General features: G+C 35.1%; 1 protein-coding gene across 8 annotated transcripts in view; it reads left to right on the top strand.

Moving 5' to 3' along the window:
• The first annotated feature begins 55 nt into the window (after nucleotides 1-55).
• Nucleotides 56-12,756, top strand: part of LOC127944987 (AP-1 complex subunit sigma-2) — a 30,843-nt gene continuing 18,142 nt past the window's right edge. For 2 of the 8 annotated variants that reach the window (XM_052541450.1, XM_052541448.1), the window contains exons 1-5: nucleotides 56-298; nucleotides 1,406-1,584; nucleotides 8,993-9,101; nucleotides 9,194-9,331; nucleotides 11,687-11,717. In XM_052541450.1, the coding sequence (XP_052397410.1) occupies nucleotides 1,406-1,584; nucleotides 8,993-9,101; nucleotides 9,194-9,331; nucleotides 11,687-11,717 (457 nt within the window). In that variant the 5' untranslated portion in view covers nucleotides 56-298. The remainder of the gene's footprint in view (nucleotides 299-1,405; nucleotides 1,585-8,992; nucleotides 9,102-9,193; nucleotides 9,332-11,686; nucleotides 11,718-12,756) is intronic. The other 6 variants (XM_052541452.1, XM_052541451.1, XM_052541456.1 and 3 more) reach the window with 4 other exon arrangements.

The raw sequence follows: 12,756 nt of genomic DNA, 5'->3' as shown, positions 1-12,756 counted from the left end.
AAAAAAAAATAATTAAATCTGATCACTCTTCCAGCAACACCGATGAGAGAAGCGCGACTCTAACGGTGACTGGCGCAAGTGTCATCCAATCAACTGCCTGCGCTCCTGAGTGGGCGGGAACAACGTCCTTGTGTCCACCAATGAAAACTCTCCGAGCGTCCACTGAGTAAGGAGCCGTCAGCTAACTGTGTTTATCATCTATTATACACGAGACTCGAGCGGAGACAGACGCGTATCACTGTGAATCCAGAACACATGTCAGTGTATCCCTCATTCACAAACTGACCTCTTCAGAAAGGTATGTATTGCGCGGTTTCATCATTTCTTATCCGGAAATGTTTCAAACGCCGCGCGTGACTCAGAAGTGTAAATAGCCGCGTGCATTAGAGATCACATGCTTATTAGTTTAGACAAATGCGTTAATTAGCTTTGCGATTAAATAGATAAAACGCAAAATCTGCTCTGAAGTTTTGTGCATCATGATGGTAATCTCTCAATCAGTAAAGCCCAACCCTGAGCACATGACACTAAAAACTGACGTTTAAGTTTTAATCATTATATTATCCGTACGACAAATGCATTCTTACCGTATAATAATAATGATGATGATGATAATAAGTATATAACAGTAAACTATGTAATAAAAAAAACCATGTAACGAGTATATATCATTATAGTATGCGTTTTACAGTATATAAATATTATTATTAATACAACAACAATAATGATGTTGATAATAATTGTAATATATATGTTTTTAACGCAGAACAGAGTTTATTATCATGATTTGTATTTTTTCCATTTTTATTTAGTTTATATTTTATTTATTTATTTTAGTATTAGTAAGGCTGTTGTGGTAGTTAAACTAAAAAAAAAAAAAAAAAATAGATATATATATATATATATATATATATATATATATATATATATATATATATATATATATATATATATATATATATATATATATATATATATAAATTATTTCAGTTATTTAACCCCCCCCCCCCCAAGTAATTATTTGCCTTTTTTATACTTTATTTTTTACAAATTATGTTGATGTGCTAGATGCATTGATTGATATATAATCTCTTTTTTTTTTTTTTGATACCATTTATTTTTATGGTTTTATTTCATGTATGCCATTTTATAAATTGTGAAAAAGAAATAATTATGTGCCTTTTTTTTTTATTATTCAGAATAGATATGCCCGAAGCATTGTGTTTATTGTCATGATGTGATGCAATATTAATTTGCATGATTCTGTGGCACTAAACACAGTCGATCCTGAGTGTCTTTGTCACATTTACCAGGCTTGTATTTATCATAGTTCATCATGCATGGAGAGATTGCGTCTGATCTTCATTCCTGATCTCGGCTCCATCTCTCTTCCCGTTGTCCTCAGATGCAGTTCATGCTGTTGTTCAGCAGACAGGGCAAGCTCCGTCTGCAGAAATGGTACGTTCCTCTGTCTGATAAGGAGAAGAAGAAGATCACGCGGGAGCTGGTGCAGACCGTTCTGGCCCGTAAGCCAAAGATGTGCAGCTTCCTGGAGTGGAGGGACCTGAAAATCGTGTATAAAAGGTCAGTGGAGTGCTTTGAGGTTTGACTTTACCAGCTAACTGATGAAATACATGCGACGTTTACCTGTTTTTGAGCGATTGAGAGGCCGTCTTCTGTCCCACAAAGCAATGCATTCAACAGGCTTTTCTTTTCCAATGAGAAAAATGCTGAAGCAGTTACTGTACCTCCACCATCTCTTTCTCTCTTGACCATCATATCGATCAGTCTGCAAAAATATCAGATTTTGCCCAACGAAACTCACAAAACAATGGAAACCACACCAAAAGTTTAGCGGTATATGAATGCTATTCGTTTTTATCAATATGTAGTTTTTATTTTATATTTTCCATTCGTTTTTAAGGTTTTAGTTATTTTGTTGTTTTTTTGTCATTTTTATTAGTTTTTGTTTAAATATGTCTATGTAGTTGTTATACATTTTTACTTCAGTTTTAGTTATTTTAGAATTTCAACTTGAAGTGAATGAGATGTTGCCTTATTTAAATGGTTAAAAAAATGGTTGAAATAAAAAAATTAAAAGTTTATTATATATAAAAATAATATTATTATAAAATATAATTATATATATATATATATATATATATATATATATATATATATATATATATATATATATATATATATATATATATATATATATATATATATATATCTATCACACATTATATTTATTCTCATTTATTTTAGGATTTGTTTTTTTTAAGGTGTAATTTTTAGTTTTTGTTAACAGTAATAAAATCCTATTTTCTCTTATTTAGGAATGTTTTTTTTATTGTGTGTAACTGCTTAGAAAGAGGTAAATGAATTAAAATCTTGGCTACTGATTTATCCAAACTCCTTCCTGAATGTCTTTTAATTATTAGTTAAAGTTTCTCTTCAGTCGAAGTTGAGCTCCTTGTCTCTTGATTCCTGTTTGAATAATTTCAGTATGGCAAATCATTTACTTCTGTAATTTGACTTATTTCAGAGTTAAACTTGATATGTAGTGACAAAAACATGTAGGACTTGACAATTGTATGCATGTATGTATGTGTGTATATACATATATATATTTATAACTAATTTAACTAGTTTAAATTGAAGCACTAAAGCACCTAAAACTTAAAATAAAAGCTAGAATGCAATTAAAAGAAAAGTTGAAAATAATAATAAAAATTACAGAAATAATGCAAAGGGAATGTTGGTTTTTGCAATCTGAACCTTCACTCTGTTGATCCCCATTAAAGTCCATTATATGAAGAAAAATCCTGGAATGTTTTCTCTTTAAAAAACTGAATTTACCGTAAGACATGAACATCTTGGATGACATGAGGTGAGAAACTATCAGGACAGTTTTATTCTGGAAGTGAACTTAATCCTTTAAGTAATTACTCAGTGGAGAAACAACAGCAGCATGTTCACCGTAAAGCTGAGAGGATGCAAACATTATCAGCATCTCAGGAGACAGAAACACACACAAGCAGACCCAAATATTAGATTTTTACTATCTGTTTGCATTAGTTTATCAGTATTCAGGATGCTTTCTAAGGTGTTGCAGATCAATGCATGCGCTGCACTTTAATAGCTTAGTGTTTTGTGACATTATTGTGTGTGTTTGTGCAGGAGAGTGTGTGTGTCAGCTTCTGAGAATGAGCGGAATACAAATCTAACATCGGAATAATTGATTTAGCAGTGTGTGATCTTGTTATTGTTTCATAGCGCAGCTGAAATGAGCAGCGGATTGTTAGCGTGCCGTTATTATTTGCGTGATGTATTTGTTCGAGTATGATGAGTGACTAAAGTATGAAGGGATGGTTCTCTTCTTTATTTCATGAGGAGTCGAGGCACGATTCTCCTGAACACTGAATACACAATCACACATTATGAAGAATACAGGTCAACACAAACCCAAAGGCTTCTTCTTAAAAGAAAACGTGTAGCTTTTTGAGAATTGAAAAAGAATAATGTTTGCATTATGAATCAGTTTAACGGTAGAGAATGTGCTTCTATTTACAGAAACGCATATTAATCAGTCAATCTGAATTTATTCAAAATCATGTAAACAAACTGTTGCAATTTTTTTTTTTTCTGTTGCAATTGCATATTTTTATATTTAATTTTAATATTTTTGTTATTTTTGTTTTTGTTATTTTTGTTTTTGTTACTTGTTCACTCAATTCATATATTTGTATTGTATTTTCTTACATCTGCTCCATTTGCATTTTCTTTTTTAATAATTCATTCAGTTTGCACATTTTATATTTTCATTTATTTGCATACTTTTATTTTTTTTTACTAATCCACTCCATTTGCATGTTATTTTATTTTGTTACTCTTTCAGTTGATTAGCAAAAATTTTTTTATTGGTAATTCACTCCATTTTTATATTTAATTTAATTATATTTTACTACTTGTGCACGTTATTTGTATTTTTTTGTATTTTCTAATAAATGACCCATTTAGCAGTATTTAATTGAGGCTGCAGGAACTTCAGCAGTACAGATGTAGTGCCAGTAAAACACACACAGCAGAAAGAGTCTAGACGGCTGTAATAATGAATGTGACCTTGTGTCTGCAGCAGTTCCTCTGGTTCTTCAGGCCTTGGTTCTGTTCCAGACTGATTCCCTCACAGCTCGCCTCGTCTGACCTCTGACCCCGGCTGCCTGCTCTTAACAGCTTACAGTCTGTCTCTGGCAGCTTTGTTCCAACTGAACATTAGCATTGCTAATCAGCAGTGAGGAGGACATTTGTGTTTTTGATGAAACATCTTATTCTGATGCATACTGTACTATATTACCAAAGCTAATTTTCCATCTGGTTTGTGCAATTTCTGACCGTCAGTGTGTACAGGTTTATATATTAGTTTATGTGGAAACAAAGTTGTTTACATGTTACCAGTGATGACCAGCAAGGAAGAACTAGATGTACACTAGTTTTGATAAACATTTATGAGGATTGCGACTGTGTCTCTTTGAAATAATTAAATCTTTTGACACACTTGGTAGCAAGAAACTTGCTTAACTATTACTTGTTAAATCCATTAGCATATTTTGTTTTCATTCACCCAATTTCATTTCATTACATTCACTCTGTTTGTTTTTTCATATTTTTTAATTGTATTTTATTGCATGCACTCCATTTGAATTTTTTGTTTAATTTTTTTGTAATTTTTAACTTTGCATATTGTTTGTTATATTTTATTACTTTATTTCCATTGGCTTCATTTAAATTTTCACCCCATTTTTTTATTTTATTACATTAATTTAATTTGCTTTTTTTATTGTATTTTTCTACTTGTTCACTCAATTTGAATATCTTTTATCTTATCATCTTCTCTTTATCTTCTGGCAAAATATCGGTGCTGGTATTACTAGATCTCAGTGCTGCATTTGACACTGTCAATCATAACATACTACTAGAGAGACTGGAAAACTGGGTCGGGCTTTCTGGGGTGGTATTTAAATGGTTCAGGTCATACTTAGAAGGGAGAAGCTATTATGTGAGTCTAGGAGAGCATAAGTCTAAGTGGACGTCCATGACATGCGGAGTCCCACAAGGCTCTATTCTAGCACCGCTCTTGTTTAGCCTGTATATGATGAGAAATAATGATTAAGAACCAAATTGCCTATCACAGCTATGCTGATGATACCCAGATTTACCTAGCCTTATCTCCAAATGACTACAGCCCCATTGACTCCCTCTGCCAATGCATTGATGAAATTAATAGTTGGATGTGCCAGAACTTTCTTCAGTTAAACAAGGAAAAAACTGAAGTCATTGCATTTGGAAACAAAGATGAAGTTCTCAAGGTGAATGCATACCTTGACTCTAGGGGTCATACAACTAAAAATCAAGTCAGGAATCTTGGTGTGATTCTAGAGACAGACCTTAGTTTCAGTAGTCATGTCAAAGCAGTAACTAAATCAGCATACTATCATTTAAAAAACACTGCAAGAATTAGATGTTTTGTTTCCAGTCAAGACTTGGAGAAACTTGTTCATGCCTTTATCACCAGCAGGGTGGACTATTGTAATGGGCTCCTCACCGGCCTTCCCAAAAAGACCATTAGACAGCTACAGCTCATCCAGAACGCTGCTGCCAGGATTCTGACTAGAACCAGAAAATCTGAGCATATCACATCAGTCCTCAGGTCCTTACACTGGCTTCCAGTTACATTTAGGATTGATTTTAAAGTACTTTTACTTATATATATATATATATATATATATATATATATATATATATAAGTCACTAAATGACCTAGGACCGAAATATATTGCAGATATCTTCACTGAATATAAACCTAACAGAGCACTCAGATCATTAGGATCAAGTCAGTTAGAAATACCAAGGGTTCACACAAAACAAGGGGAATCTGCTTTTAGTTACTATGCTGCCCGCAGTTGGAATCAGCTTCCAGAAGAGATCAGATGTGCTAAAACATTAGCCATTTTTAAATCTAGGGCCCTATCATACACCCGCAAGTGTTTTACTAGTTTCAGTCTGGCACCGTTCACATTTTCCCGTACAGGAATGGTTAAATGGTCTTTCATTCTTTTTAAGTCAATTTTTAAATCATTTTCAAAGTTTTTAAATATCTGGTTTTATTTTTATGATAATTTTTCTTAATGATTTAAAAAAAAAATTTACTTATGTAAAGCGCTTTGAATTACCATTGTGTAAGAAATGTGCTATATATTAAAAAAAACGTGCCTTGCCTTATCACGTTTACACCCTTTGCATATTGTATTTTATTTTATCGCTTGTTTATTTGCAACATTCACTCGATTTGCATTTTCATATTTTTTTTGTGTTTCATTGCTTGTGCACTCCGTTTGCATATTTTATTTTGTTACAATCACTTCATATGCATAATTTTTATTTTATTGTTATTCCTTGTTTGCATATTTTTATTTTATTACTTGTTCACTCGATTGACATTTTTGAATTATTTTCAATCACTCCATTTTCATATATATTTAAACAGTTTATGATGTACATAAGATAACTATAGAAGACTAAATGAACGATCATGCCGTCTGCTGATCACAGCAGTACATTATCACAGAGAAAAACGCTTGCTCCGCAGCTCTCGCCGTTCAGAGATCCATCTGAGAGAATGAAGATTAATGAAGTGTCAGCTGGAAAGAGTATACAATGTTATTATTAAACCACACACACAGCTGATCAGACATAACCAGAAGATTCATTGGACAATAATCCACAAATCAAGGCTTTTGTCCACTTGTCCTGCCTGTATAGATGTTCATATGATATGATATCCCACAATCCTCCAGTGGAAAGAATATTAATGCTGTTTGTTGGAGAGGTTGGAAAGTGTAGACTAACCCAAAAATGTCAAATCACAGTTTTTAACATTTGACTTCATGACTTTCACTTCCTGAAAGTGTAGTCCTTAAATATGTGCTTGGTTTAATCTAAAGCTCGCTTGAGTTTGTTCTTGATCATTAGATGTGATGTTCCTGTTCCTTAGAAGTCAATCTGAGAGCAGTTTCCTCAGGTAGTGCAGAAAAACATGTTGCGCTCAGTCAAAAATAATATCACTGCTGTTATAATCAATAAAGTAGTCTGTTTCTTTTTTTTTTTCACATTCTCCACAGCAGTTTCTTTTGTTTTCCTGGACTGTTTGAAATAGAAATGATCTCTCATAATGTATACAGTGCATTTTGCATTAGATATTGTTTATATATATACTTAATCATCTATATTTCAAAGTCAAACTGAGTTTCTAAGATGTATATATGCAGTTATAGCAATACTAAAACCATTTTTATATTTGTAAATATATAAAATTATTTGCCAGTTTAAGTCAACACCTTGACAACCACAAAGCAACACTTTGGCAACTATCTGGAATATTATAACAAACACATACTGTAGCAACACCCTAAAAAAACACTCCGAACACCTTGACAACCACATAGCAACACCCTAAAAACCACTCAGAACACCTTGACAACCACATAGCAACACCCTAAAAAACACTCCGAACACCTTGACAACCATCTGGAATACTATAGCAACACCCTAAAAACCACTCGGAACAGTTTGAAAACCACATAGCAACAACCTAAAAACCACTCAGAACACCTTGACAACCACATAGCAACACCCTAAAAAACACTCCGAACACCTTGACAACCATCTGGAATACTATAGCAACACCCTAAAAACCACTCGGAACAGTTTGACAACCACATAGCAACACCCTAAAAACCACTCAGAACACCTTGACAACCACATAGCAACACCCTAAAAAACACTCCGAACACCTTGACAACCATCTGGAATACTATAGCAACACCCTAAAAACCACTCCGAACACCTTGACAACCACATAGCAACACCCTAAAAACCACTCCGAACACCTTGACAACCATCTGGAATACTATAGCAACACCCTAAAAACCACTCGGAACAGTTTGACAACCACATAGCAACAACCTAAAAACCACTCAGAACACCTTGACAACCACATAGCAACAACCTAAAAAACACTCCGAACACCTTGACAACCATCTGGAATACTATAGCAACACCCTAAAAACCACTCGGAACAGTTTGACAACAACATAGCAACAACCTAAAAACCACTCAGAACACCTTGACAACCACATAGCAACACCCTAAAAAACACTCCGAACACCTTGACAACCATCTGGAATACTATAGCAACACCCTAAAAACCACTCCGAACACCTTGACAACCACATAGCAACACCCTAAAAACCACTCCGAACACCTTGACAACCACATAGCAACACCCTAAAAACCATTCCGAACACCTTGACAACCACATAGCAACACCCTAAAAACCACTCCGAACACCTTGACAACCATCTGGAATATTATAACAAACACATACTGTAGCAACACCCTAAAAAAACACTTCGAACACCTTGACAACCATCTGGAATACTATAGCAACACCCTAAAAACCACTCCGAACACCTTGACAACAACATAGCAACACCCTAAAAACCACTCCGAACACCTTGACAACCACATAGCAACACCCTAAAAACCATTCCGAACACCTTGACAACCACATAGCAACACCCTAAAAACCACTCCAAACACCTTGACAACCATCTGGAATATTATAACAAACACATACTGTAGCAACACCCTAAAAAAACACTTCGAACACCTTGACAACCACATAGCAACACCCTAAAAACCACTCAGAACACCTTGACAACCACATAGCAACACCCTAAAAACCACTCAGAACACCTTGACAACCACATAGCAACACCCTAAAAACCACTCAGAACACCTTGACAACCACATAGCAACACCCTAAAAATAACAAACACATACTTTAGAAACACGCTAAAAACCACATTGAACACCTTCGCTTATAGCATAGCAACACCTTGGCAACCAAATTTATGTTTTTATGTTGCAGATACGCCAGTCTGTATTTCTGCTGTGCAATTGAGGACCAGGACAACGAACTGATCACACTGGAGATCATCCACCGCTACGTCGAGCTGCTCGACAAATACTTCGGCAGTGTAAGTCAAGTGACAGAAAATAAACTGACCTTATCTGTTGCTTCCAAAAACAAAAGCAATTGCAGATTACAGTGACGGATCTTCAAACTCAGGTTTGTGAGCTGGATATCATCTTTAACTTCGAGAAGGCCTATTTTATCCTGGACGAGTTCCTGCTGGGAGGCGAGGCTCAGGAGACGTCCAAGAAGAATGTCCTGAAAGCCATCGAGCAGGCGGATCTGCTGCAGGAGGTGAGGCCTTAAAGCATTTTGGGGACAAAACACTTTGCTGAGCAAGCTAGTTGAAGTTAATTAGTCAGTTGACATGTAAATATCTAGCTTCTATATAATAACACATCAGGTTTAATGGGTCTCTAGAATACTGAGCTTTATTACTACCACAGCAAAGCAAAAGGCTGCTAGCGTATATCATGTTTTTGGCCTCTATCTTTGAATCGAATTGTAGAAATCCCTTAGGATTTTTTTTATTTTTTTTTATGTCACAGGTTTTTTTTTTATATTATAGTGTTTTCTCATATTCCATTTGAGTGTGCAGAGCATACTGCAGCAACACTCAGAAAAGTCTCAGGGCACCTTTATAGCCAGATAGCAATGTAACAGTAACCACTCAGAGAACTTTAACTGTCTCCTCATTACACCCTAGCAACCATTCAGAGCATTAAAGCAATAAAATATAGTAGCAACAAGCTAAAAAACACTCAAACACCTTAGCAATCAAAGAGCAACAACCTAGAAACCATCTACAATACTGTATCAACACACTAAAAAAAACATGCTTGGCAACTATTTAGCAACCGTCCAGTGCATTATATCAACCACATACTCTGGCAGCACACTAACAACCACTCAATTCGCCATGGTAACCACATAGCAATGCCACAGTAACCACTAAGAGAGCTTTAAACAGTCACCTCAGAACTACATAGCATCACCATAGCAACCATTCAGAGCATTGTAGCAATAAAATACTGTAGCAACAATCTAAAACACCTTGGCAATCACTTATAATAGTGTAGCAACCGTATAGCAACACTAAAGGAACCATCCAGAACCTTCTTACAGTCACCTCAGAACCGCAAGGCAACACCCTAGCAACCATCCAGAGCATCATAGCAACAACATACTGTAGAAACCATCTAAAACACTCAAAATACCTTGAATCACTCATAATAGTGTAGCAACCGCATAGCAACACTATAGGAACCACTCAGAGTCTTCTAACAGCCACCTCAGAACCACATAACAACACCTTAGCAACCATTCAGAGCATTGTAGCAATAAAATACTGTAGCAACAATCTAAAACACCTTGGCAATCACTCATAATACTGTATCAACCGTATAGCAATACTATGGGAACCACCCAGAACCTTCTAACAGTCACATCAGAACCGCATAGCAACACCCTAGCAACCGTTCAGAGCATTATAGCAACAACATACTGTAGCAACAATCTAAAACACTCAAAATACCTTGAATCACTCATAATACTGTAGCAACCTCATAGCAACACTATAGGAACCACTCAGAGCCTTCTAACAGTCACGTCAGAACCACATAGCAACACCCTAGCAACCATCCAGAGCATTATAGCAAGCACATACTGTAGCAACAATCTAAAACACCTTGGCAATCACTCATAATACTGTAGCAACCGTATAGCAATACTATGGGAACCACCCAGAACCTTCTAACAGTCACATCAGAACCGCATAGCAACACCCTAGCAACCGTTCAGAGCATTATAGCAACAACATACTGTAGCAACAATCTAAAACACTCAAAATACCTTGAATCACTCATAATACTGTAGCAACCTCATAGCAACACTATAGGAACCACTCAGAGCCTTCTAACAGTCACATCAGAACCACATAGCAACACCCTAGCAACCATCCAGAGCATTATAGCAAGCACATACTGTAGCAACTTTCTAAAAATGCTCAAAAACCTTGGCATTCGCATAGCAACTCCTAGGTAGCCATCAAGAATATAACACATACATACTGTACCAGCCATCTCAAAACCTTTCATAGCACCTTGGTAACTGCATAGCAACAACTTGGAAACCATCCAGAACATTATGACAACCACATTCTCTAACAAGGCACTCAAAATCACTTGACAACTGCACAGAAGCATCACATTTACCGCTCGGAGAGCTCCAACAGTTCCCTTTGAACTGCATAGCAACACCCTAGCAACCATTTAGAACTCCGTAGCAACACACAGAAATGGCATATGACAACCAGAACATCCTGGCAACTGCATAGACCACGATAGTTAGCAGATTGTCCTAGCAGCCTCATAATAACAGCCTAGCAGCTAGCCAAAATGCCTCACAACTGCAGAACATGCTAAAAACTACTCAAGACCTTAGTAACCTCATAGCAACACCGTGGCAACATAAATTGTGCTTGAAGTTCCACTTGATGCCACTAGAGGCTCAAAAATGGCAAACTTCAGCATTATTCAGGTGTGCTGATTTAATGACCCTTCCACACTGCATTTGATGTCTTTTTCTCTCTCTCTCTCTTGCTTTCTGTATCTTTCCTTCATGGTCCTCCTCAACTATGTTGACTTACAGAATCTAGATTTTCAGATCCGTCTGCTTCCAGGTATGATTTCTGGATTATTGACGGTAGAGTCTGTAGCCGTCAGTGTCCCTGTAGCACTAGTCATTAATCTGATCCCATCGGAGCGTGGTTTTATTCTCCATGTCGTCAGCTTCTGGAGTCTTGATCAAACCAAAACTAAATTAATCTATTCTGGGCAGGAAGTTGATGACATGTTGAATTTCTCAAATAAAAAGTCTAGTAGTAACTACAGAATAATTGAGTGAATCTCATGAAAACGGATCACAAAATAATATTTTACATAAAGAAATGAGGAAATTAATAACAATCTAAAATCTTAATAACCCTAAAATAGACTTTTATTTTTCTTAATCTTTTATTTTTCTCTGTAATCTTCCCCCAAAACCAAAAAAAAAAAAGTCATATTTTATATAACATTTATATTTTGAGTAAAACGGTGAAAGTTTAAAATAAGGAATCATTTGTTAACATTAGTTATTGCGTTAAATAACATTGAGAAATCTTAATTTTACATCTTTTTAATGTTCATGTTTATTCACAGTGCATTAACTAATGCTAACAGAAAGCACTTTAAATTTAAAGTATTAGTAACTTCATATTAACTAATTTTAATAACTGGTATATAATTATTGATCATGTTAACTAATAGTTAATTTTAATAAATTTGTAAAGTTTTACTACTAAAACAAACTGATTAATAGTGGTTAACAAATGTTGAGTTGTTTTTCATTTACACTTAAGCAAGATATTTTTCAAATTCAGATATTTAGTTTGAGTAAAAATTAACCCTTTCTGACTATTAGTTTATTAGACAGTTTTTTATGTAAAATATGAATTCTTATTTATTTTTATTTTGATTTGAATGTTTGGTGAGATTCACTAATTTAGTACCTGTACATTATCAGAAAAGTCTCCCTTTGAATGCATAATGTGATTGGCTGTTGTTTTTAATTAAGGTTGTTTAGGCATGAGTTACAGACTAGAGGAAATAGAAACATTGACCATCGTTTGTTCAAAGAATAAACAATTTTTGTCCCTTTATCTGCTGATCGGAGGTCAG

The sequence above is a fragment of the Carassius gibelio genome, chromosome A23, assembly GCF_023724105.1.
Source record: "Carassius gibelio isolate Cgi1373 ecotype wild population from Czech Republic chromosome A23, carGib1.2-hapl.c, whole genome shotgun sequence".
Taxonomy (NCBI): Eukaryota; Metazoa; Chordata; class Actinopteri; order Cypriniformes; family Cyprinidae; genus Carassius; species Carassius gibelio.
The sequence above is the reverse complement of the archived record's forward strand: the minus strand, read 5'-3'. Positions and strand labels throughout refer to the sequence as shown.